The sequence below is a fragment of the Castor canadensis genome, chromosome 17 (genome assembly GCF_047511655.1).
Source record: "Castor canadensis chromosome 17, mCasCan1.hap1v2, whole genome shotgun sequence".
NCBI classification, from domain to species: domain Eukaryota; kingdom Metazoa; phylum Chordata; class Mammalia; order Rodentia; family Castoridae; genus Castor; species Castor canadensis.
The window spans coordinates 16,341,406-16,366,069 of record NC_133402.1 but is presented as its reverse complement, the minus strand read 5'-3'; the positions used below and the strand labels follow the sequence as shown (position 1 = coordinate 16,366,069).

General features: G+C 53.3%; 2 protein-coding genes across 8 annotated transcripts; one reads left to right on the top strand and one right to left on the bottom strand.

Moving 5' to 3' along the window:
- Positions 1–110: 110 nt before the first annotated feature.
- Rnf40 (ring finger protein 40) lies at positions 111–12,264 on the top strand. 2 transcript variants are annotated; one of them, XM_020158429.2, is made up of 20 exons: positions 111–194; positions 306–509; positions 890–1,057; positions 1,191–1,332; positions 1,933–2,139; positions 2,682–2,803; positions 2,922–3,068; positions 3,161–3,235; positions 3,950–4,069; positions 4,162–4,341; positions 4,515–4,650; positions 5,750–5,871; positions 5,964–6,391; positions 6,477–6,594; positions 6,709–6,858; positions 7,049–7,261; positions 7,340–7,465; positions 8,631–8,771; positions 8,885–8,986; positions 11,078–12,264. In XM_020158429.2, the coding sequence occupies exons 2-20, from the start codon at positions 378–380 to the stop codon at positions 11,252–11,254; spliced, it is 3,006 nt and encodes a 1,001-aa protein (XP_020014018.1). In that variant the 5' UTR covers positions 111–194; positions 306–377; the 3' UTR covers positions 11,255–12,264. The 2 variants fall into 2 exon arrangements, with proteins under 2 accessions (XP_020014018.1, XP_020014012.1); XM_020158423.2 differs by having other exon boundaries at positions 131–190.
- A 3,252-nt stretch (positions 12,265–15,516) lies between these two features.
- Positions 15,517–24,030, bottom strand: Znf629 (zinc finger protein 629). Of its 6 annotated transcripts, none has more exons than XM_074059921.1 (3): positions 23,833–24,030; positions 21,347–21,453; positions 15,517–21,224 (listed from the first exon to the last, which is right to left on the bottom strand). In XM_074059921.1, exons 2-3 carry the CDS (start codon positions 21,359–21,361, stop codon positions 18,669–18,671), a joined length of 2,571 nt encoding a protein of 856 aa, XP_073916022.1. In that variant the 5' UTR covers positions 21,362–21,453; positions 23,833–24,030; the 3' UTR covers positions 15,517–18,668. The 6 variants fall into 6 exon arrangements, with proteins under 6 accessions (XP_073916022.1, XP_073916024.1, XP_020014043.1 ...); XM_074059923.1 differs by having other exon boundaries at positions 15,517–20,992; XM_020158454.2 differs by having other exon boundaries at positions 15,517–21,205; positions 23,833–24,029.
- Positions 24,031–24,664: the final 634 nt, after the last annotated feature.

Below are 24,664 nucleotides of genomic sequence, written 5' to 3'. Positions count from 1 at the left end.
ATCACTGAGCGAAAGAGGAGGTGTTCAGGAAGAAACTACACACCTCGAGGGGCGGGGCCAAGCGCGACCAATAGGAACAGGAAACGAAGACTTGTCACATCCGGTGCCGCCTTTGGCGCCTGCGCCCTGTGCCAGGGAGGCCGGTGACGTCCGGTGAAATCCAAGATGGTGGCATTAGGCTGACCCTGCTGTCGGTGAGTTGCCCCGAGTAGGCGGGGGCTGGATCCAGTAGACGTGTGCAGCGGAGTGTCCCGGGACTGTGGAACCCCGGCCGCTTCCACATATCTGCTCTCTGTTTTCTACAGGTTGCGGAAGTGTCTCCTCCGCCCGCCTGACGCTCCTTAGGGGACCTTGCGCCGCTCCTCGCCGTCGCAGCTATGTCCGGGCCCGGCAACAAACGCGCTGCCGGCGACGGGGGCTTAGGGCCCCCTGAAAAGAAGCTGAGCCGCGAAGAGAAGACCACAACCACTCTAATAGAGCCCATTCGTCTTGGGGGCATCTCTTCCACGGTTCGTGGGCTTTTGCTAAACTCCTTTCTCTGGTCTCCACCAAAACCATCCAGAATCTTACTGCCAGTTCCCCAAGCTTAGAAGATCCACTTAGAGCACATTCTGTAGAAGGAAACCGAAAACACGGTATCTGCCTTCCCTTTGCAACTAGATGAACAGGTTCGCAGAGGGCATGTGATTTGTCAAAAACTAAGGCCGAACTTGAGCTTCTCTGCGTGTGTCGGGGGGTGGGGGGGGGGCGGAGTGTCAGAGCATGTTTAAGCCCTGTTAGCAGGTAGTCGAGGGAGTACCGCCTCTCCCACTCTTTCCAGTTGGTCTCCTCGCTTAGCGATTTTGAGCCATGCTTTGATACTCTCCTCCACTCCCCTTTGCTTTATTAGGAGGAGATGGACTTGAAGGTACTGCAGTTTAAGAACAAGAAACTGGCAGAGCGGTTGGAACAGCGACAAGCTTGTGAAGATGAACTCCGAGAACGAATCGAAAAGTTGGAGAAGCGGCAGGCCACAGATGATGCCACACTCCTCATTGTCAATCGCTACTGGGCCCAGGTGAGTAACTTCAGTGTTCCAAGACTAGGCCTGAGTCAGCTGCCGATTCTCAGATTGTTTTGCTGGGAAAGGAGTATCATGCTGGAAAAAGCACTGAGGGATTTATAACTTTTTTGGTGCTTTCTCCCTTCAGCTGGATGAAACTGTGGAAGCTCTTCTCCGATGCCATGAGAATCAGGGGGAGCTGTCTGCAGGCACAGAGGCACCTGGGACCCAGGAGGTGCCAGGGCGTGATGTGATCCCTCTCACAGACCCAGGGACATCAGAGCTGAGAGGTAAAGCTAGAGCCCTAGAATCTAGGGAGCTTTAGTTCTGGGAAAGGTCCTGGAGAGGAGGGGACTTTGAGGTTGGGCTCCTGAATTCCCTCCTCACCATCCCTGAAAAATTGATTTCATGTTTGGGGAGTAAAGTGTAGTGGGTAAGAACAAGGCTTTGGAATCGTAACTTGATTCAGAATGCTGTTTGTGTTGAGATCCATTTAATTAAAAAAGTATTAAATGTTGACTATGTTTCCAACACTGTTCTAGACTTGGAGGAATCAGAGACTAACAAAAAGAAATATTGTTTCTGCCATTGGGGAGAAAATTATTATAAACCATAGTAAGAAAAAAGTTTTGAGGCCCTTGAAAGGGAATGAATGTGGTACATGTATGTGATTCTAGTTTAGACATTCCTAAGGAAGTGATTTGACACCTCTGTAGCCTTGAGAAAAGTACTTCATCTTCCTAAACTTTGTCTTATTGTCAACATGGAGATAACTGTATTACAGGTTGTGTTAAGTGAACCATGTAGTATTGAAGGGCTTCTTCTGGAACTTGAAACAGATTGGTGGTCACTGCTGCTGTTATTTTCATGAGGGTCTCTGTCTCTCCCAGAAGCCCTGCCAGTACAGATGCGACCCCCTCTCAGTGAACCAGCCTTGGCTTTCGTGGTGGCACTGGGTGCCAGCAGCAATGAAGAAGTGGAGCTGCAGCTGCAGGGACGGATGGAGTTCTCCAAGGCAGCCGTGTCACGGGTGGTAGAAGCCTCAGACCGCTTACAGCGCCGGGTAGAGGAACTCTGTCAGCGAGTATACAGTCGAGGTTAGTTCATTGTACCTCTACCCTAGAGGTGTCTGTCCCCATCTGCATCTTTTATGTCCACTCCCCCAAATCCCATGAGCCCAGATGCCGAAAGAATAAATCAGCCATATTGGGGGAAGAGGATGAGTTTATAGTTGGAGATTCTAGCTTTGGTTTCTGGAACTGAACTCTTAAAGAGGTGAGGAGAGTTGTTGATGCTGGTAGGGTCACCTCTTCTAGCCACAGGCCTCTCTGGAGAACTTTCTGCAAAGCTTAGTGGCATCTGTTGATCCACAAGGCAGAGCAGCAAGTGCTCAGGATTTTCAAGTTGATAGGCTTCTCCCAGCCTTAGTTCTTTCTCCCTAGTCTTGTCTTTCTGGGCAGATGGTTCCCCTTCTCTGAGCTGGTTTTCTCTGTATATTGGGGTAAAGTCACCCAGGTTTGTCCTGAGAAATTGTCATGGTAGCTGGCAGATCACACTGCATAGAACAGACTCCAGAATGAGTTAGTGCTTTACCCTCATTGCCTGGGGCTTGGCTCTTAACTGGGCCCTGCCTTCTCAGGGGACAATGAACCCCCCGGTGAGGTGGCTCGGGCACGCACCCGGGAGCTGGGCCGTGAGAACCGGCGGCTGCAGGACTTGGCTACTCAGCTGCAGGAGAAGCACCACCGCATCTCATTGGAGGTGGGAGTCGGGCATTTGGGGTGGAATTAGAACCAGGGCAATTTGGGTTACATGGGCACTCAAGGATCTCAGGAAACCAAGTCCTTTATCCATGCATCTGTCCCTTCATTGTCTGTAGTACTCTGAGCTCCAGGATAAAGTGACATCAGCAGAGACTAAGGTGCTAGAGATGGAGACAACGGTGGAGGACCTGAAGTGGGACATTGAGAAACTGCGCAAACGAGAACAAAAACTCAATAAGCACCTGGCAGAAGCCTTGGAGCAGGTGAGGCTGTGGTGCTGAGGAAGATGAAACTAGGGCTGCCTACTGGAGGCCCTCGCTTCTGCCTCTCATCCATCATCTGTCTCTCTCCATAGCTCAACTCCGGCTACTATGTGTCTGGGAGCTCTTCAGGCTTCCAGGGGGGCCAGATCACACTCAGCATGCAGAAGGTGAGCCTCATCATTCCTCCCAGCCCATCCTAGCTTTTTCTCTGTCATGCCCCAGAGCAGGGCAAACACCCACATCTGCGCCCACTCCTTGTCACTCTTTCTTTCACTTACTAAGTTTCTCTGAATAGTTAAGTGCTAGGCACTGGACAGATAGGAGAGGATATGGCAGATAAAAGTCAAAGTTTCCATAGAGCTAAGGTTCCGGTAGTGGGAACAGATGAGAAATAAATAAAATAGTGTATCAACTGTAAGTAGCACAATGAAAAAGTACAGAAAAAAAGATAAGTGGGGAGTACACTGGAGCCCTTTGGCATTCTGGGGCCCCTGTGCCCGTTTTTTTCCTTTACTTTAGCTGGGGTTTTTTTGTTTAGTTTGGTTTGATTTTGTTTGGTGGTAATGGAGTTTGAACTCGGGGTCTTACAGTTGCTAAAGCAGGCACTCTACCAATTGCACCATGCTTCCTGGTTCTTCAGTCTTCCAAGAATGCTTCTCTGACTTCCTATCAGTTAAGAATCATCATTCTCAGTTCAGTACTCCTGTGCAGTATTTTTCTCCCACTTGCCTGGGAACTCTTGGGAAAGTCTTGGATTTGGAGCTTTGGAATCTATCAGTGCTCTGCACTGGGGAGCTTGGGGGTGGAGTGCATGATGGGAGTATGAGGGGAGCATGTTGCCCATCCTGGCCCTGCCTACCACAGCCCCTCCCACTCCTTAGTTTGAGATGTTGAATGCAGAGTTGGAAGAAAACCAGGAATTGGCCAATAGCCGCATGGCAGAGCTGGAGAAGCTGCAGGCTGAGCTTCAGGGGGCTGTGCGGACCAATGAACGCCTTAAGGTGGGCTGTGATTGTGGCTGAGAGTCTGGCCTACAAGGTAGGGGCTAAACCCTGAACTCTTTTGCTGATTTTTTGGGCATCCCTGCCTCCAGGTGGCCCTGCGGAGTCTTCCTGAGGAGGTGGTACGTGAGACAGGGGAGTACCGAATGCTGCAGGCCCAGTTCTCACTGCTCTACAATGAATCTCTGCAAGTAAAGACCCAGCTGGATGAGGCCCGGGGGCTGCTTCTAGCCACCAAGAACTCCCACTTGAGACACATTGAGCACATGGAGGTGTGATCCTGGGATGGGTTGGGGCAAGGGGGTAAGAGCCAGACTCTTAGGGCTGGGACATTCCTGGGATTCTGAGACCCTGTTCACCTGCCAAAAGTCCCTTGGGCATAGTTTTTCTAAAGCCTGAAGTGGGACTGAGGGTTTGTGAGGGTCTTTAATGCCTCAACCCACAGAGTGATGAGCTAGGACTGCAGAAAAAGCTGCGTACAGAGGTGATCCAGTTGGAAGACACACTGGCCCAGGTACGCAAGGAATATGAGATGCTGCGCATCGAGTTTGAACAGAATCTGGCAGCCAATGAGCAGGCAGGTATGTGGTGGGATTTTGTGGAGGTGGGGCACCTTAACTAGGGGTGCTAGGCCCTTCTGGGCTGCTGCTTGTCCAGATGTGTGAAGTTGAAATCCTCCCTTTTTTTTTTTTTTGCAGTACTTGTGTACTCAGGGCCTACACCTTGAGCCACTCCACCAACCGCCACCTTCCCCATCCCCCCTTTTTTTTTTCCTTGTAATAGGTTTTTTCAAGATAGGCTCTTGAGAACTATTTGCCTGGGCTACCCTTGAACTGCAGTCTTCCTGATCTCTGCCTCCTGAGTAGCTAGGATTTCAGGCGTTTTTCTTTTTCTTTCTTTCTTTTTTTTTTTGTTTGTTTGTTTGTTTGTTTGTTGGACTAAGGGTCTTATAATTGCTAGCCAGGTACTCTACCACTTGAGCTGCTCCACCAGCAAGTCCCTCCCTTTTGCGGAGCCTGAAGGTCACAACAGCTGAGGAGGCTAATGGAGTAGGCACATCCAGAATGTGAACTCTCAGCCCTTGTCTGTAGTTCTTTGACCTCTGCTGTTTCTGAAATACTTGTTTCAAAGATATATTGAATACCACCTACAAGCCTAGTTTGTTTTAAGCGTTGGAGTTATGCCAGTGAACAAAACACAAAGAATCCCTGTCACTGTGGGACATTTTAGTAGAGGGAAGACAGACAAAAAAAAGAAATAAAATGCATATGTTAGTGATAAAGTTCCCAAAGAAGTGAAGCAAGAAAAGAAGACAGGACATATCAGGAGAAGGTGTTGCAGTTTGGGATAAGATGGGGAGGCCAGGCAAATGTAACCAAGAAGGTGACATTTGTTTAAGGATCTAAAAGAAGTTGATTAACTTGTGAATATTAGTTAACTAGTCCATTAAAGGAAATTTGGAGGTCTTGAAACCACCACCTTAACAAAAATAACACAAACAGGCAATGTCAAATTACTTTTGAGTTTACTTAAAGTCTGCATTATTTACTTTCAAAAAAAAAATCTCAGTTTTTCCCTTCCTGCACATTCAGAGTGTTGGCTCTGGCTCAGGCTCTTCGCCTGCTGAAGGCCCTCACCTAGGGACCAGTCTGATACATTTACCTCTCTGCTCTTCCCTAGGGCCCATCAACCGTGAGATGCGTCACCTGATTAGCAGCCTCCAGAATCATAACCACCAACTCAAAGGGGATGCTCAGCGATATAAGCGGAAGCTTAGAGAAGTACAGGCTGAGATTGGCAAAGTAAGGAGGAGGCTGCATGGGAAAAGCTTCAGCTAGACGCCATTAAGCACTGGCTCACCTCATCCCTGTTCCTCTCTGTCTCCCTTTCACAGCTCCGGGCCCAAGCCAGTGGCTCTACCCACTCCATATCCAACCTGGGCCACCCAGAGGACACTGGCCTCAGTGCCCCAGCTCCAGGGAAAGAAGAGGGTGGACCAGGCTCTGTCAGTACCCCTGACAGCAGAAAGGAGATGGCTTCAGTGCCTGGTGCCACAACTACTACCTCCTCAGTGAAGAAAGAGGAGCTGGTCCCCTCTGAAGAGGATGTCCAAGCCCTAACTCCTGGAACCCAGGGCCCCTCTTCCCGGGGCCGGGAACCTGAAGCCAAGCCCAAACGGGAACTTCGGGAAAGAGAAGGGCCTGGCTTGGGACCCCAATCTGTGACCTCAGCTCTCTCAAGGGCTGATCGAGAGAAGGCCAAGGTGGAGGAAGCCAAGAGGAAGGAGTCAGAACTGCTCAAAAGTCTCCGAGCAGAGCTCAAGTAAGATCATATAACTATCTCCTTTCAGCCCTGTCAAGGGGCCTCCAGTGCTGCTTATTGAGCCTTCCTCATATGCCATCCCCAGGAAGGCCCAGGAGAGCCAGAAGGAGATGAAGTTGCTGCTGGACATGTATAAGTCAGCACCCAAGGAGCAGCGGGATAAGGTGCAGCTCATGGCAGCTGAACGCAAGGCCAAGGCTGAGGTGAGGGTGGCTAGAACTGGTGGGGCATGCAGAGAGGCTGGCCACAAGCCTCTGACCAGAATAGGCTTAGGTCAGCAGGAAGCAGTGACAGAGAGTTCCTTCTTATGTCTGTAGGTCGATGAGCTACGGAGCCGCATCCGGGAACTGGAGGAGAGGGATCGAAGGGAGAGCAAGAAGATTGCAGATGAGGATGCCCTGCGGCGTATCCGGCAGGCAGAAGAGCAGATTGAACACCTGCAGCGCAAGTTGGGTGCCACCAAGCAGGTGTGCACCCCCTTGTGGTGTGGTTCCCTTATGTCAAAATGCTAGTATTCTCCTAGCCCTCTGTCAGGTGCCTTCAACAGATGTGATACCTTGATGGCCTGGTATTCTCTGGCACTTTGCTTTGCCGCATTTCCATGTGGTTCTTTCACAACCTCTTGCCCAATAGTACTTTTCTCTTATTCACTTACAGGAAGAGGAGGCTCTTCTGTCAGAGATGGATGTGACGGGGCAGGCTTTTGAGGACATGCAGGAGCAGAATGGGCGGCTACTCCAGCAGCTGCGGGAAAAGGATGATGCCAACTTTAAGCTGATGTCAGAGCGGATCAAGGCCAACCAGATTCACAAATTGCTACGGGAAGAAAAGGACGAATTGGGCGAGCAGGTTCTTGGCCTCAAGTCCCAGGTATAACTGCCCAGAGTGTAGCTTGAGAGTAGAACTGGAGAGTCAGGGCTGCCATCACTGAGACCCCCCTATCCTCAGGTGGATGCCCAGCTGCTGACCGTGCAGAAGCTGGAGGAAAAGGAGCGGGCCTTGCAGGGCAGCCTTGGTGGTGTGGAGAAGGAGCTGACACTGCGCAGCCAGGCCCTGGAGCTCAACAAGAGGAAGGTGAGGCTGGGCCTGTGGGGAAAGTGACCTGGGCCAATGGCTCCCATCCTCCCCTCTGGATCCTGCTTAGAGAATCTGACATGGGTAGCCTAGCATGAAGCCTGGCACTGCCTCTTTTCCTGGGACAGCTCCACAAGTATCAAATGTTTCCTATATGCCAGAACTGAACATAGGTTCAGTACTGGACATGCTCTAGTCAATTTCAGTCCACAGTAATCCTACCAGGATGGTTTTTGTTACAACCCCCGTTTGTTTTATTTATTTATTTATTTATTTATTTTATTTTATTTTATTTTATTTATTTATTTAAGCAGGCCGTATTGGGGTTTAAAATCAGGGCCTTGTGCTTGCTAAGCAGGTGTTCTACCACCTGAGCCATACCCCCAGCCCTGCCACCCCCATTAAATAAAAGAGGAAACAGACTCAGAAAGGTCAGTTGACTTGCTCAAGAAAGAACAGAGTGCTGGGGATGTGGCTGAAGTGGTAGAGCGCCTGTCTAGCAGGGCAAGACACTAAGTTCAAACCCCAGTAGCAAGCACAAGTCCCTGAGATCAATACCCAGTACTGCCAAAAAATAAATAAGTAATACCTAGTTTATGGTAAAATCTTCAGATTAACATTGACTTTCATCTTTTTTCCCTTATTAGACTATTTTCTTCTCAATTAATACATTCACTTAAACAATTTTTTTTTATGCTCCTGCTACATCCTAGGTCTTGTGCTGACTACTAGTCCCTGCCTCCAGTCAAGACTAGAACTTCCAGTCTTGGGCAGGCAGCAAGCCAGAGACCCCACAAATAATGCTGTGACAAAATAATGCTGTGCCAAATCCCAGACAGTCTTAAGAAGGAAGCTACAGTGGTGTGAAAGAGCAATTAGGGGACGCTCTCAGGAGGTGAAGTTTGAACTGAGTCCTGAAGGAGTGTGCACTTTTTAGGGGTGTTGAGGGGAATAGAGAAAGGAGCCTGGTGGAGGTTCAAAGACCAGAGGGAGCCCCACACAGATAAGGAACAGTGTTGGGAAGAAGGCGGGATATGAGGCTGAGGGTCATGAAGCAGGACCAGCTCCAATACAGATGTCACCAGAATATTTGACACAGCATCAGTGGACCATTGCTTCCCAGACTCAGGCAAATGTGCTCCTCCTTTCTGTCTCCCCACCTTAGGCTGTGGAAGCAGCCCAGCTGGCTGAAGATCTAAAGGTGCAGTTGGAGCATGTGCAGACTCGGCTCCGGGAGATCCAGCCCTGCCTGGCAGAGAGCCGGGCTGCCCGGGAGAAAGAGAGCTTCAACCTCAAAAGGGCTCAGGTGTGTGCTTCAGGGAGTGTAGGTGGGTTAGGATCTCTGGTGGATGTGGCAAGGAAGCACAGTGCTTCAGAGTGAGGCCCCTCACCCTTAGCTTTGCTCTGGTGCTGCTCCAGGAGGACATCTCGCGGTTGCGGCGCAAACTGGAGAAGCAGAAGAAAGTGGAGGTTTATGCAGATGCTGACGAAATCCTGCAGGAGGAGATCAAGGAGTATAAGGTGAGGAGACCATGGTCTGAGTTGTGTCCCATCAGTCCAGGAAGAGGTGAGGGGTTGGGTGGGAGCATGAATAGTCTGGGGACCCTGGAAATAAGTTAGGACAGCAAAAAGCACTGATTATTGAGTCAGACAACTGGCCATAACCAACTGGTATGTTGGATACATACCATGTGCCAGGCATAATCCCTACCCAGATGTGGGGTGAGAGGGCTCAGACCTTGAGACTGATAGTCAGGGGAGGCAACCAAGTAATTTTCCTGTCCCAGTGATGAGTAATGCAGTGTCAGAGGCCAGAGGGCGTATGGGAACTCAAGGGAAGCCCTAAATGACCTGGAGGGTCAGCAAGCTTCCTGGAAGGAATGTCACACAAGGCAGACCTGAAGTATGAGTTAGGATTGGCCAGGAACACTGAGGACGAGAGGGTTCAGGCAAAGAAAAAGGCAGATGTGGAGGCTCTGAGTTGAGAGAGGTGCTGGGCAGACAGAGCTGGCCAGTGGGATTGGAGGAGGGAAGGTAGTGGTAGGAAATGGCAGATGGGGTGGGGGTGCGCTAGACTGAGCTACTTGGTTTCTTCTGTAGTCAGGGTGGAGATGTTGAAATAGTTTGTTGGGAGTCTTGGTAGGCGGGGGAGGAGGGAACTAGGGATTAAACCTAAGGTCTTATGTATGCTTAAGCACATGTTTATCACTGAGCTATACCTCAGCCCCACCAATGGGTTTTAGACAGGAATGATAAGTCAGGTGTGTGACTGGATTTGGGCTAGAGGAAGCAAAGGCTAGAGGCAGGGAAATTGTTAAGCTGTTGTTAAGCTGTTGCAAGGCGCTGAGGTGAAGGCCAGTATTCAGCTAGCTGAAGGTACTGGAGACAGTAGCTGGACTCAGGAGATACTTAGGAGAAAGAATTACTTGGACTCGGGTGGATCTAATGCCTAGAGGGGAGGGCAAGGCTGGGGAGGACTCCTGGGTTGAAAAATGAGGTGGATGACAAGGACCTTTTAGTGAGTTAGGAAGACTGAGCAGGCTGTGACGCTGAGACTGAGGTGGCTGGAGCACTGTCAGGAGGCTGGGAAGACACTTGAGGCAAAGAGCTAGGCTGGGAGAGCAAGGGCCTAAATGGGGCTGGCAGAAGCAGAGTTGAAAGCCACACATGACTGGTCATCCAGGGAGGATTTATGGCATGAGAAGGGATAGGGGTCATTCTCCCCTTAGGAAACTTAAAGCTTAAGTGACAGGCAGAGAAAGAGAAGCCTGGAGGCTAGAAGGAAGGGGAGTGATGTGGAGGGCACAGATGAATCAAGCCACAAGAGATGCCTATGGGACTTGGCGGTCTTGGTAGGAATGGCTCCTGAGCAGGCTGAGGATGGAGGTCAGATTCCCTGTGCTCTGAGCCACTGGAGTGAAGAGAGGGTTGTGGGAAGCAGTAGTAAGTTAAGCCTTTGGGCCCTAGAGGGGCATTGGCAACCCTGGGGTAAAGAGAAAACAGACTTGGGAGGCTGTACTATGCTGATGGCAGGGTCCCAAGGAATTGAGAAGAGTGACGCTGGGGAGACTACCAAGGTGGCTGGCTGGGGCAAGATTCCAAGCAGGCCAGAAGAGTGCTGGAAATGCAGACACCAGGTAGTGCTTATCTGGAGTCAAAGCCAAGACTTTCCTGATGGCAGATGGGAGGTGTCAGGCTAAGAGTAGGGCCATAGTGCACCATAGTAAGGTCTCTGGGTCGCACCAGTTGAGGACAGAGTACATTTCTGGTGGCACTGCCATAGCCAGCTGTGACCTAGCAGACACAAGAGAAAAGAAGATACATATGATTGGGATTTTGCCAGAGACAGCCAATGGGACAAGGGATGAACCTCCAGGATGGAAGAGTTCAGGCTGGGGCTAGGATACTTGTCCTTGAGAAAATCCAGACACTGCTATATTCTAGAGCCTCAGTTTCCTCCTTCACAGAGTGCTGACTCCCACCTTCAAAGGTTATGGTGAGGATTAGATACATTCACCATGTGGTGGGCTTTGCCTGGACCACCTCTTGCTGTCAGCTTAGGGTCTGAGCACTGTCACAGTTGCTCCAAAGCTCATGCCTTTACTTATCCAGGCACGGTTGACTTGCCCCTGCTGTAATACCCGCAAGAAGGATGCGGTCCTTACGAAGTGCTTCCATGTGTTCTGCTTTGAGTGTGTGCGGGGCCGCTATGAGGCCCGCCAGAGGAAGTGCCCTAAGTGCAACGCAGCCTTCGGTGCCCACGACTTCCATCGTGTCTACATCAGCTGAACCTGAAACTCAGGGGACTTTGGAACATGCATGGACCCAGGGGACTATGTCCCAGCCCCTTCTCACTCCAGGTGCCGTGGCTCCACCTCCATTCCAGAAACCGTGGGCCTATCCCTGCCCTCCTACTTGGTTTCGGGGCACTGGTGCATGCTACAGGGAGTGGGATGAGCCAGGCTCAGTTCCATCTTTTCTTCAAGGTCAGAGCTGCAGCCTAGGGGACTCTCCCATGGGACCCAGAGCACTCAGCTTAGCTTCCTAAGAAGCTGATCCTAACCCAGCTCCCACTGTCTCCACAGACCTATCCTACCCCCTAAGGGGGGATTCCTCACCCACAAGGAGGGCTCCCTACCTGCCTACACACCTACAGTGAGGACCAGGGATGGGCCAGGACCTCAGCCTCTTTCCTGGGCCCCCGGAAGACTTTATAAACCCACTTTCCCCCAGGCCTGGGCAAGACCCTGTAGAGTTCCCTAGACACTGGACTATTGTGCTAAGAGCTGAAAGAGCTACTCCCTGGGAAAACTACCCTCTTCCTCTAGGAAGCTCTGCAGTTGCTTGTGGTTACTACCTTCCTCTTGAGAGTGCTGAACCATGATCATCAAGTTTCTCTTCTGATCAGTCCCACCCAACCTCTACTTCTCTTCCAAGCCTACCTAATCCCATCCAGTGTATCCCAAGGTTCCGGCCCTAACCCTGCTTTCATCCTGGTGGCCTTAACTGCAGTGCAGGTGAAACTTTCCAGGAGGAGAAGGGACAGACCAGCCCTAGTCGCTGGGCCAACTTCCAATCATTCCAGGTAGAAGAGCTTTGCCTAGCACCCTGTGACTGAGACTGACATCCTGGATGCTTCAATGTTCCTGCCCATGGGCTGTGAAGGCAGCACCGAGAGGGGCTGACAAAAGGAGCTGATAGTTGCAGTGACCCATTTGGACTCTCAGCCTCTGCTCTAGAGATGTCTTGTATAGGCTGTTAATTGTTAAGAATAAACATCCAGCCCTCTGCCTACAGAATAGCCAGACCTTTTCCTAACAACCCCAGTTCTTAGCTGCTACACCTGGCCAGCACTTTCTGGGACTGGGAAGGGAGGTGCTGTGCATGTATGAAAGCCCAACAGCTTCCCAAACTTAGCTCCCCAGCAGCTAAGTTTCATGCTTAGGTCTCAAAGTGCTCAGGTCCCCAGCTGGGCCAGCAGGGGAAACACATGTGCAGAGAAGCATCTTCCCTCCGCACGCGGAGGGGTGTGTCCCTAGGGCCGGGTTGGTCACGCCTCCGTACAGTCATTGGCCATTGGGATTCTGGGAAGCCTCGCGCAGCATTCCGGGAAATGTGGTCCCTTATTCGCACCTGGTGAGAAGGGCGCGGGGTGAACCCATTGCAGGAGCTCCTCCCTTACCGTGGGCCGCCGCTCCACGGCTTTATCCGCCCTACCCTACGGAAACAGCGGTACACCTCAGCGGGGTGACGTCCTTCATTGAACCTGTGTAGCCCAGGTCCTCCAAAGCCATACGCCATGTACTGAGAGGAGCCTCCGGACTCAGTGCGCGGTCGGCTCTGCGGGCGGAGCTTTCGCGCGAGCTGTGCTGGGACTGGCGCCAGGACCAACGCTGAGGGGTGTCGGGGTGGGTCTCGGAGCAACGGTCACGGCCATGGCAGCGGTCTCTAGTTTGTCAACAGTCGCGTCCTTGCAGGGCCCTGTATCCTTGTCGGTGGTTGTGCCTTCTCGGGGATTCGCGGCCTAATCCGCTTTCGGAATCCATTTGCCACCCGGGATTTCAACAGGGCTGCAGCAGATGGGCCATGTCGGACTAGAGATGGAGATGCGGGCCACAGTGACCTCGGGCGCCGGGCGGGAGGCGATGGGGACGCTCGCGGAGGCACGGGCTGCACGGGGGATGACATCTAGCGAGCAAGCAAGTGTCCGTGGCTGGAGCTCTGCGCTGGCAAGGGTGGGAAAAACTCAGGGTATTGCATCATAGAGACACGGTCATCTGCACCCTGGAGAGGACTGGTGTCTGAGAGGAGCCCTGTGCGCTGGACGAGCGGAGGTCAGCCAAGCCTCTGCAAGCACCATCCTCTAAGGAGCCGCCTCTGCATGGGCTCCTTAAGTGAATTCAAGTAACTCCCTACGTATCTTCCCTAGAGCCAATCTTCACATGGGTGGGAGGGGCTAAAAACTCAGTAAGGATCCCCACAGCTAATAGAAAGGTAGGTCTCAGCATTTTTTTTTTTTTTTTTTTTTGGTGGTACTGGGGCTTGAACTTGGCCTACACCTTGAGCCACTCCATCAGCCCTTTTTTCTGATGCGTTTTTTCGAGATAGGGTCTTGAGAACTATTTGCCCAGGCTGGCCTCTGCCTCCTGAGTAGCTAGGATTACAGGCGTGAGCCACTGACATCCGGTGTCCTCAGCCTCTTTCTCAAGGTCTAACCCATGAGGTGAAGGTCCCAGAATCTTGGTGCCTGAAGCAAGCATTGATGCGATGGCAGGAAGAGGAAACTCAATAAACTTTGTTAACTATGATCTAGCAGGACCTGTCTTCTGTGCTAGCAGGACATCTCTTAATGACTGGTCAGGCTCTCCACCCAGGTGGTTTGACCCTTTAGTAGCCCCAGTGATCTCAGTAGCTGTGATACCCCAGAGCCACAGGGATAAGCAGGCAAGAGCTCCTCCTTGGCCAATGCTGACTTTGGCCATCCTCTTGGCAGTGAGCAGATGGCATCAATGATGGATGGGCCTAGTGTCTATTTCAGTCAGAACTGAGCTACTGCTTCTGATTGGCCAGTAGAGCATTTGACAGGGACCACTCCCAAAACTCCTTGGGTCCTGTGAGGCTTCACTCATCTGGTTTACCTCATGCTCACTGCCTTCTGCTGATCCTCTTCCTCCAACCCTATCCTTGACCCCTGCTTTCTACTTGCCCCTGTCCCCTTTTGGCTAGCCAAGACTCAACTCCTCCAGTCCATTTCTCTTTCTCAACCTCCAGACTCAGAAAGCCATCACTGTTCATGGGTGGGAAGGATCGTGGTACCCTCAATCTCTCAGTGACAGCTCTTCCCTGCTCCCTGGCTTTAACTCTCAAGTCCCTCTGCTCTAAGCCCATACCTGGCTGTGTACGCCATCTTTCCCCACCCCACTCCTGACCCCTCCACAGATGATCCCCTCCCTCACTTCCTCCAGTGTTACCTGTCCTGCTTAGGCAGACATCATCTCTGTGTCCATGGCTCCTTTACCTTACTGAGGACTCCTCCAGTGCTGAGACTAGTTCTGATGTACCTCCATGTCTCCAGGACTGGGGACCCAGGAAATGCAGAGAAGGCTTCATTACTAGCTTCTCCATGAAAGGAAAATCCCTCCTCCTATCTTCCTCCCATTTCCAGATGGGGAAAGGGAAAGAGACAGCCTGTCCTGGGGATCTGGGTCAGAGAAGCTTGGGAAAGGCAGGAGACAGGGCAGAGCCAAGTGACAGGTTAGAACAAATGCTGATCTTAGGCAGCCACTTGGGGGCCACAGTGAGGCTCAGGATGCACAGCACTGAAGCACACACAGCATTAAGGACTCTTTGGAGCAGCTCCAAGTGGCCCAGACAGTGAGGAGCCCAGGCCAGGTCCAAGCAGGTCCAGCCACCAGAAGGAAAGGCTTGACAGGTGCAGCGCCTGCTTACAGAACACCTGGCTAAGCTGGCTTCCCTCACTCACTTGCTGTGAATCTTGGGCAAGCAGCTGCCCTTCCCCAAGCCTTAACCTCTCCACACAGTGAGGGCCTGTGGGTTGACGTCTGGGAGTGGGACCACAGCCAGGGCTCTACTTACCTCTCCTCAGGGTCTAGGAGGCCCTGGACTAGAAGGGGCTGAGCCAGGCCCACCACCCTGGGAACAAGGAGAGGTAGCTGCCACCTTTGGAAACTGATCCTGACAGCTTTCCCCTGTGGCATCAGGTGGGTATCACAGCCAGTGAGGCCACCCTGCTACACAACTGAGCCTAAGTTGGCCCGTGCAAGTTACCAGGCAGCCACTCAGCAGTCTACCCATTGTGCTGGTATCAAACCAGGAACTGTCAAGAGCTGTTGGGCTCTGCTGCCAGCTCATGAGATTTCTCCCCTCTCCTGCAAAGGTGTGGATTTGAAAATGCCATAAACTCGTCAGCTTTCCACAAGCAAGCGCTGGACAGGGAGCTTAAGGCCCCAGGGAAAAGGGCCCAGGCTCATGGAGAGGACACACACTCTAAACTTGCTGGAGGCTGAACGAAAAAACAAAAAACAACTGGGAAATCGTATTCCCTTTATTCTCTTCAACTAATCAATATGACCACCGGTGACACAACACTTATTGACACACAACACTCAAAAGTGGGGCCTCTCTTCCCTCCCCAGGGACAAATCAGGTGAGTGGGGCTTCCCTTACAGGGGCAAAGGAGACTGGGAGCTACTCCAGAGTGAGGTCACGGAACCCCACCTCTTGGTTGTGATAGTTTCAAGTTTCCACCATTCAGGATTCAAGACCAGTTCCCATCTGACCTCCACATCCACAGCAGTTTCAAGTTTTACCCTAAACTGAGATCAGTTTCTCCCCCTCCCTTTTGCTTTCACTAATAGCTCAGGCCCTTGGCTGTTGAGCTCCTCTAAGGAGCTGGGCTGGGGGCCCAGCATGGAGATGTGAAGGCTTTGAGTACATTGTGCCTTCAAGACTTAGTTCTGGTGGGCCTATGCCTGAGCTGGCCAGACACTCTGGGCACGGCCACCTCCCTGTGCTGTTCCTCCCAAGATACAGCTGGCTCTGGGAGGGAGGTGACCAAGAGAGACCAGGAAACACCCAGGGTCTGTGACTTTGCCCCTTTCCTACTAGGAAGCCCCAGACTCCACAAGTCTTGTCCCTTGGTCCTACTGGGGTCAAGACCCTCAGCCCTCACCTGTCCCAACAACATGCGAGCAGCCTACTACATATGCTACACCCTAGTCCTCAACAGGCTACAGTTGCTCTGACTACACTGACCACCTCCCCCTAGACTGGCCTCTTCAGCTCCCAAAACTGCTCCCCAGCAATCTTCTGGGGGTAGATTCTCAGACCTACATCTGAGGGAACCTGCTAGCTCTACAACTTAGTTTCTGCTACCACGTTAGAAGGGGGATCAGCTTAGACTTGGAGGACTTTTCTCCTCATCTTATAGAGATTGTCCCCCTTTGCCAACATTTGTAAGAGATTCACAGGCAGGCTCTTCAGTAGTAGGCTCCGACCTGGCACTTGGGTGAGTGGGGCTTTATGGGGATGTTAGCAAGGCTCCCCTCTCCCCACAATCATATAAAGCCTGTCTTTTTGTCTCCCCAGCAGGCCTAGGGGGTTCTCCCACAATGTTCTCAGATTTTGATCCTTTTAAATTTGAGGGTCATCCCTTTGGGGCAGGATAGATGAAGGGTGAAGGGTTTTCACCTTTTGAACTTATAGGTAATGGAATTAAGAGGTCTCTTCCACAGCTTTGCAGGAATCCAGGTCACCCCTTTGATCACCTCACTTCTGAAGGACACCTCACCTGGCATCTTAGTCCTATTACTCCAGGATGGGTGTCACTGGTGCCAGCACTTGGTCAGGGAGCACTTCCTTTCCAACCCATCTTTAAGGGCCTCCAGGGTTAGGGGGATCCTTGTTGCAGATGTTTCTCTTAAAAGTTTTCTTTGCATTTCTCCCCTATCACACAGCCCCAGTCACATGAGCATGCATGGCTGGGTTTATGAAAAGTATGTAGTGCTGTGTGGGATGACAGAAGATGGGCCTGACAGGAGAGCGTTTCTTATCCATTTCTCTCGGAAGATTTCTGGCTAAGGAGGAGAGAGGATCCAAGGGTATGGAATCTGTCCCTTCCCAAGGCCAAGACCCAGCTGGATCATCCCACCTCAGGGAAGCTCCAGATACCAGGTGGGGAAGACGGTTGGGCTTCCATCAACTCTTCAGGGGCTCTGGTCCAGTCTGTGGGGTGTTGGGACACCCACCACTGCTTGCAGCTGGCTCATCCTGTGGGCATCCTTGCCACCAGCTCACACGAAAGGCTGAGGTTTAAAATCAGGTTGCTGGTTAATCAAAGCTTTCTAGTCTGTAGTCTTGCTGTCCCTTGTTGCCACAGAGAACCCACAGTGGCTCTTGTGAGAAGAGCCAGAGAAGTCTAGGGAGGACAACCACATACAAGCCTAGAGTCTCTGAAGGAATTTATTCTTTGGAGGTCGACTAGCAGCGGTTCTCCCTTTCCACTGAGGACAGAATTTGAGGAATTGGACTGCCACTGCAGCAAGACTGTGGCAGTTAGATTTCAGGAAAACCCTGACCGTGAGACCTGAGAATGTGGCGGAGGCCCCCTCCATGTTGGAGGCCCCTTGGAGAAGACGTCTCCAGGTGGGCTGGGGAAAGGGTGGCTCTGCCTGGCTCAGAAGAGCCCTGGCAGCCTAGGCTGGAACCTGCTTGCACTTGAAGTTTAACAAGCTCTGGGGAAGGGGAAAAACAGGCCTGGGCTTTGCTTGATTCCATCAGAACAGTTTCTCCACCTCTGATTCACTCCAACCAATCTAACAGAAATTCCCCCTATTTTTTGTGGTGGTTTCTCAGTATTCCTACACTTGATTTTTTATGTGCCCCAAGCTTCAGCCTTTAAAAAGACTTGACATAACTTTTTTTCTTCCCCATTTGGGGTTCCTAATGATACAGGATTCTATATGGGTCTCTTCCCCTGACATGCACAACTCACCAAATAACACCCAGTACAAGGAGCCAGACTTTCCCTTCCTGGTCTCTGCATCTTATCTCCTCTGTGGAATCAAAAGCTCCTTATAATTTATTTCTCTCCTCTCTTGGTTTTCTTCCTTTTCTAGTTCCACCTGGGTCCCACACTACTCCCCAGTTCACTGAGTTCTGTCTTCAGTGTAACTGTCCAAGGGTGCTGGGAAAGGCGCTTCCCTCCCATACTTGATGGCAGAGGACACTGGAGTCAGTGTAGGGAGGGATTCCTACACCTACTGGAGGTCACCCTCCCGTCAGTCCCAGGCTGTATTCCTGGCACTTCCCCAACCCTACAGGATTTTGATACAGTTTTATGGGGTTGTCTAGAGACATATTAAGACCTCTTCCTACAATTAATAGGGCTTTTATCCACTATGGTTTATAGGGTTTTTCTGCTACAGACTTAAAAGGGCTTTTTTTTCTCCTATATATTTATAGGGTTTCTAACCCAACAGTTTTTCTTTACTGCCTTATAAGTGATTCCCACCAACAATTTTATAGGGTTTCTCATCACTGTTGTAAAAGCACTATTTTTCCCAGGGTTTTCTTCCCTCCACTTCTCTACAATCTGATAGGGTGTCCTCCTTTCCCCACGTGAGTTTTTGGGGATCCAGTGTTCCTCTCCAGGGAGAGAGAGGCCCCCGGTCTCCAGACCCATTCATAGGGAAACACCTGGGTGGCAGCTCCTATGGAGGAGGAGGGCTGCGACTTCTGCAAAGCCATCTCCACACTCAGGGCACAAGTAGGGTTTTTCTTCCAAGAGGGCTTTGGGGCTCTCCCCCTCCCTGGGACTGCTGCTCTCAGTAGGGATGGAGGCCTCTCCTTCGCCAGCCTGGTTTGTAGACAGGGTGGCTGGCTCTAGAAGGGGGTCCTCGGACCTGGGAGACTTTTCTTGGGTGTGGGTTTCCTGGTGCCTGACGAGGGCCAAGCGATCAAGGAAAGAGGCCCCACAGTCGGAGCAACTGTAGGGTCTTGCCCCTAAGGGGCTTCTGAGATGCTCCAGGAGGACTGAAGAGCTCTTCCCCACCTCAGGGCTCTTCTGGGACTTCCCGCCCGCATGGACTTTCTGGTGTTGCAGCAACTCGGAGCTGAGGCCAAAGCTTTTTTTGCACTCTGGACATTTAAAGGGTTTTCCACTGAGCAAGGGACTGGGCCCCGCCCCTTCCCCGAGGCCAATCTTGCCCTCGGGAAGGAGAAAGGGCTTTTCGCTGCCATGGGTGAACTGATGTTGGAGGAGCACCGTGCGATCCAGGAAGCTTTCTCCACAGTGGGAACAAATGTAGGATTTGGAAGAGGACAGTATCCCCAGCCTCTGGCTGAGACCCTCCTGACCCTCGGACACTTTAAAGGGCTGCCCTTGGGGGTCGACTCTGCTCTCTGCAGCCCCTGGGTAGGAATTCCCTCCAAAAGGGAGCCTTGGAGAGCGGAATTGAGGAGGTTTGGGCGCTGGGTGTGCAGTGAGACCGTCTGCGTTTTTGTAGGGGTTTTCTCCAATATGGATCCGCTGATGCTGCATGAAGATGCCCTCATCATTGAAGCCTTTGCCGCAGACAAGACACTTGTGGGGTTTGGCCCCAGGCGGTGGAGTCAGCAAGGCCGGATCTCCCAGTCCCAGCAGGGTGTCGCCCTGTGCCCTTCGGGCCGGGGTCTTGCCCCTCTCGTGGATCACCCGGTGCTGCTCCAGCTCGTGTGCCTCCAGGAAGGCCTTGCCGCAGTCGGAACACACAAAGAGGTTCTCGTCCATGTGAGTGCGCACATGCGTGATGAGGTTGGAGCTCTGGCTGAAGCTCTTGCCGCACTCGGGACACTTGTAGGGCTTCTCACCTGTGTGCGTGCGCCGGTGCTGGATGAGGTGCGAGCTGCGGATGAAGCTCTTGCCACAGTCGGAGCACTTGTAGGGCTTCTCGCCCGTGTGGATGCGCTGGTGGCGGATGAGGGTGGAGCTCATGATGAAGCTCTTGCCGCAGTCCGCACAGATGTAGGGCCGCTCCCCGCGGTGGATGCGCTGGTGGTTGATGAGGTTGGAGCTCACGCTGAAGCTCTTGCCACACTCGGGGCATTTGTAGGGCCGCTCGCCTGTGTGTGTGCGCTGGTGGCGCAGCAGCGTGGCACTCAGGGTGAAGGTCTTGCCACACACTGGGCACTTGAAGGGGTCCTCGCGCAGGTGAGTCCGTTGGTGTTTGATGAGCGTGGAGCTGTGGCCGAAGCTCTTGCCGCACTCGAGGCACTCGTAGGGCTTCTCACCCGTGTGCGTGCGCTGGTGCTGCGTCAGCTCGGAGCTCTGGATGAAGCTCTTGCCGCACTCGGTGCAGCGGTACGGCTTCTCCCCAGCATGGATCTTCTGGTGCTTGAGCAGGTTGTGGTTCTGGCCAAAGCGCTTGCCGCACTCGGGGCACTTGTAGGGCTTCTCGCCCGTGTGGGTGGCCTGGTGCTGGATGAGGTCCGAGCTGCGGTAGAAGGCGCGCCGGCACTCGCCACATTTGTAGGGCTTCTCGCCGGTGTGGGACCGCTGGTGCTTGATGAGGTTGGTGCTCTGTGTAAAGGCCTTCTCGCACTCGGTGCACTTGTAGGGCTTCTCCCCTGTGTGCGTGCGCTGGTGCTGCACCAGGTTCGAGCTCCAGCTGAAGCACTTGCCACAGTCGGGGCACTTGTAGGGCTTCTCCCCCGTGTGTGTGCGCTGGTGCTGCACCAGGTGTGAGCTCTGCGTGAAGCTCTTGCCACACTCCGAGCACGTGTTGGGCCGCTCACCTGTGTGGATGCGCTGGTGCCGCAGCAACTTGGACCACTGGCTGAAGCTCTTGCCACATTCATTGCATATGTAGGGCTTCTCAGCCCCTGAGGGGCGACCCTGCACCAGCTCCCGCAGGCTGGGCTCACCGGAGGGGACCACTGTGGGGCTATTCCATGTGGTGAGCGTCCCCCACTGCCAATTGGCCTCACAGGTCTTGGTCCACTCAGACGGGGTAGGGACTACCTCTGGACCTGGGGGGTCAAGAGGGGTCTGGTGGTCCAAGGGGTTGGAGGGACCCAGTGGAATTGGGGAGTCCTGGGGGGCTGAGGGGTCCTGGGAGGGGCTCTCCATGGGAATCTCTGGTGGGTCCTTGGATTCTGGACTCTGAGCTGGATCTCCCAAGATGATCTCCTCCCCAGAACTTTCCTGCCGAGGGCTCTCCTCTTCGTTCCCACTCTCAGCACCTACAGACAGAAAGGGAGTCTCCAGCCCCCATCTCCTTTAAGAACAGGGTCTGCTCTTTCTTCCCTCCCCTGCCTTTCCCCCAGAGTCTAGGCCCCTCCCTGAACCAGGGCCACTGTCTATCCCCTTCTTGTGCCCCTCACCTCTGTGAGCGTCATTCAGGCTCTCTTCAGGACCCTGCAGATCTGGGCCCCACAGCACTGTCTCAGGCTCCATCCCAGAGCTCAGGACCGTGAAGGTTCCAGGGACCCTGGGGAAAGAGACCAGGCACACAGTGAGAGCTGATTTTGTGCTTCTCTTTACTGCTCTGAACCTCACTCCTCCCTCTTCCTACCTGTGTGAACTTTAGAAAAATGAACCACCTCATTTTTTCTGGGCACCGGTTTTCACTGTGGCCCCCTTCACCCCGGAGGCCTGCTGCCTGCTCCAGATCTTAACATCACAACTGAGCAAGTCAGTGAGTTTAAGAGCGCAATTAAAAACTCATCAGTCATAACCCTTTGAACCTAGGCAGGGGGGCTGGAGAATATCTGACACCCATAAGGGAGGGAGGTTCTCATCCCAAACCTTGGATGCCCAGAGGCTGGAAACCTGTTACTTTGCGAATTAGAGGAAGCTCATTAAGACTCCAATTTTCCTCCTTAATGGGGCTGCTAATTGAGACTAATAAACTTCTCCCTGAAGAGCTCCAGAGAGAACTGAGGCTGACAAAGGGTTAAAAAAAGAAACCACTCCAATTTTCCAGGGGGGACAGGAATGCTTCAGAAGGACTGGGGACTTTCTCATTATCCAAGCACAGGAAGAGGGTCAGGCTAAAGGGGGGAAGGGAGGTGTAAAGTCAGGGGTTTCTGCAGGAGCTTCAAGATGAAAGCAGAAAAGAAAGTGGAGTGTGGAGAACACTTGCAAAGGACCCAGTGCCCACCAGGGTGTCCTCATTTCTCTCACTTCATCCTCCCAGGAGCAATCCTGTGAGGAGACTCAGGAATCAGTTTGTCCATTTTCCAGATTAGTAAATCAGCACTGGGGGGACTTCTCCAAGGTCCCAGGCTGGGAAGCAGCAGAACTAAGACCACAAATGCAGGGTTCTGTATTTGGCTTGCTCCTGTTTCTGAGAGCATGAGGTGACCTTGGCAGTCATGTGAGACTCATACTCTTGGGCTGCTGGCAGTTGACTGAGGACGGGGAAAGCTCTGAGAGGGGAGCGCCTGCTGGCCGTGAGAATGAATTGGAGAAATTCCTTGGTTATAAAAGAGGGGTTGCACCCAGTGATGAGGCCTAACATCTGTGGCTGTGAGCTAGAGACAGTCCTATCCACTGAAGCCACCCTTACCAAACCCACCCTGGGGCCCTGCCTTTACTCTTTTGTCCTGTTTGACACCATTATCACATGCCTGAGACAGTGCCTAGGACATAATAGATGCTTGGTGAACATTTCGTTAGGTGAATGAATGTGCTACATGTCCTTGCTTTTGGGGGGAAAAAAAAAACAAACTTTGATTGAATGCAAAGGATGGCAACAAAGGAACCCAAGTTCAGAGTGATCTGGAGCAAACACAGTGAGCTGTCATTCCTAAAGCAGTAAGATGATTCCAAGACGAGGGCACAGGGTCACAGAAGCAAAGGGCTTGGAGGAGGGCTTCACACAAGACTTAGACCCAAGCGAATCCTTGAAAAGGGCCTGGGTTCTCCTGGGCTGCGTGGATGGGCACTGGCTGCACAGGGACAATGGTGTAAAGGAGACAGGGCCCTGGGAGGTGAGGAAGGTGAAGGAGCCGGCTGGACTCTGCCAAAGAGCAGCAGGAGACTAAGATGTGAGATTTTAGGAAGTAAATCAATTTCTTCATGTCTGCGAGCTGCTTAAGACTCTGAGAAGCCCCCTCCCCCACCGAGGGTGTCTTTGGGGAGGTGGAGGCAGGGAGCTGTGCCTGCCTGCTTTAGGGAGGCCAGGAAGGGTGGAAGGTGCTCTGCTGCGCTTACAGAGGACAGGTAAGAGCTTCTGTACCTTGACTGAGAAATTCAAACTCGGTGGTCCAGAGTAGAAGGCAAAGGGTTAATGACAAGGCCACATGGAATATGGATGTGGGAACACCGAGGGAGCCAAGAAGTGCAGGCCCAAGACTGGCAGCCTGGGCCCTCGCGACGGCCCCACGGCGGGCGGAGGCGGCGGCGGCGGCCTCCGGGAGAGGTGTGGGAGCGGCCCAGGGTGACCCTGGCCGGAGCGGCGGGAACGCGTCTCCCCCGCCCCCTCCCCCGGAGCGAGTGGGACCCCGGACTTGGGTCCGTGAGCAGCGACCCAGCTCCAGGCTCTCAGCTCCGGGCCGGGGCCTTCGCCGCGCCGCGTCCGCCCTCCCGGCTCCCGGATTCCCGGTGTCCGCAGCGCCGGCCCCGCGCCGCCCGCCGGTCGCTCTTCCCAGAATGCTCGCGCCCCTCCCCCACGGACCCCCGCGCTCCCAGAATCCTCCGCCGCCCGGGCCGTTCCCCCCCCCCCACACCCACTGCCCGGCGGCGGGAGGGGGGGGGCGGGGGGTACCCGCCCCCCCCCTCCCCGCCCATTGTTCCCCGCGGTCGCCCGGGGCTCTCGGGGCCACCCCACCCCCCCACCCCCGGGACCCAGGCGTCCCGGACTCACGGCTCTGGGGTCTGGGAACAGCCGGAGGGCGGATCCAGCCCCGGGGGACTTAACCCCTGAGTGCCCTGCCTCGGGGGGCGCGGCCAGACGCCCAGGGCTCTGGGGTCCTGCTCACGGGGTGATTCCAGGCTGAGGACCCGGGGACCAGTTCAGGGTGACTGGGACGGAGCAGGAAGTGACCCCAGCTTCCCGGGCCCCTCTAGCCTGGAGTCAGCATCAGCTCTATGGGATTTAACCCTTTGCCTCCCACAGCCTGGGAAAAAAGGGGCCGAGGGAGCAGGGAGGTGGCAGAGAAGACGCCCCTCGCCCTGTGTCCAGCGGGAGTCCGCGGGAAGAGAAGGCCAGTGAGGGTCTCCGGGTTTCTGGCCGTTGTCCATCCCGCAAGGGCTCCGCCAACCGTGCCACTCAAGCCCCATCTCAGATCTGGTGGCTGCGGCGGGTCCCCTGGGGCCAGCCTTTGTCTGGACTCACCCTGGGATGGGGCTGGGATGCCTGGGTTCTGCCTTGAGAGCCAGAGGCTGGCAGGGTGGAAGGGGGAAAGAACCTGCTATAGACTGAAAAGGACTTAAATTTAAAAAGTTATAGCAAAAAGAGTGGGGGCTGAGGGCCAGGAAGAATTTGTGGCAGCCTGTGCTCCTGCACCTCTTCCCCAAAAGCTCTCCTTAAAGGAGGAAACTGAGGCCCTGGATGGCAGCACAGAAACCAGTGGGGGGATTGCCCTGGCAAAGGAGGGTAAGCTTCATGCCAGCAGCTCAGGGGCTCTTAGCTCACAGCAGGAAAAACCTTCAGAGATGGCCTTCTAAGCCCTGGGTTATTTCTTTCTCACTACAGT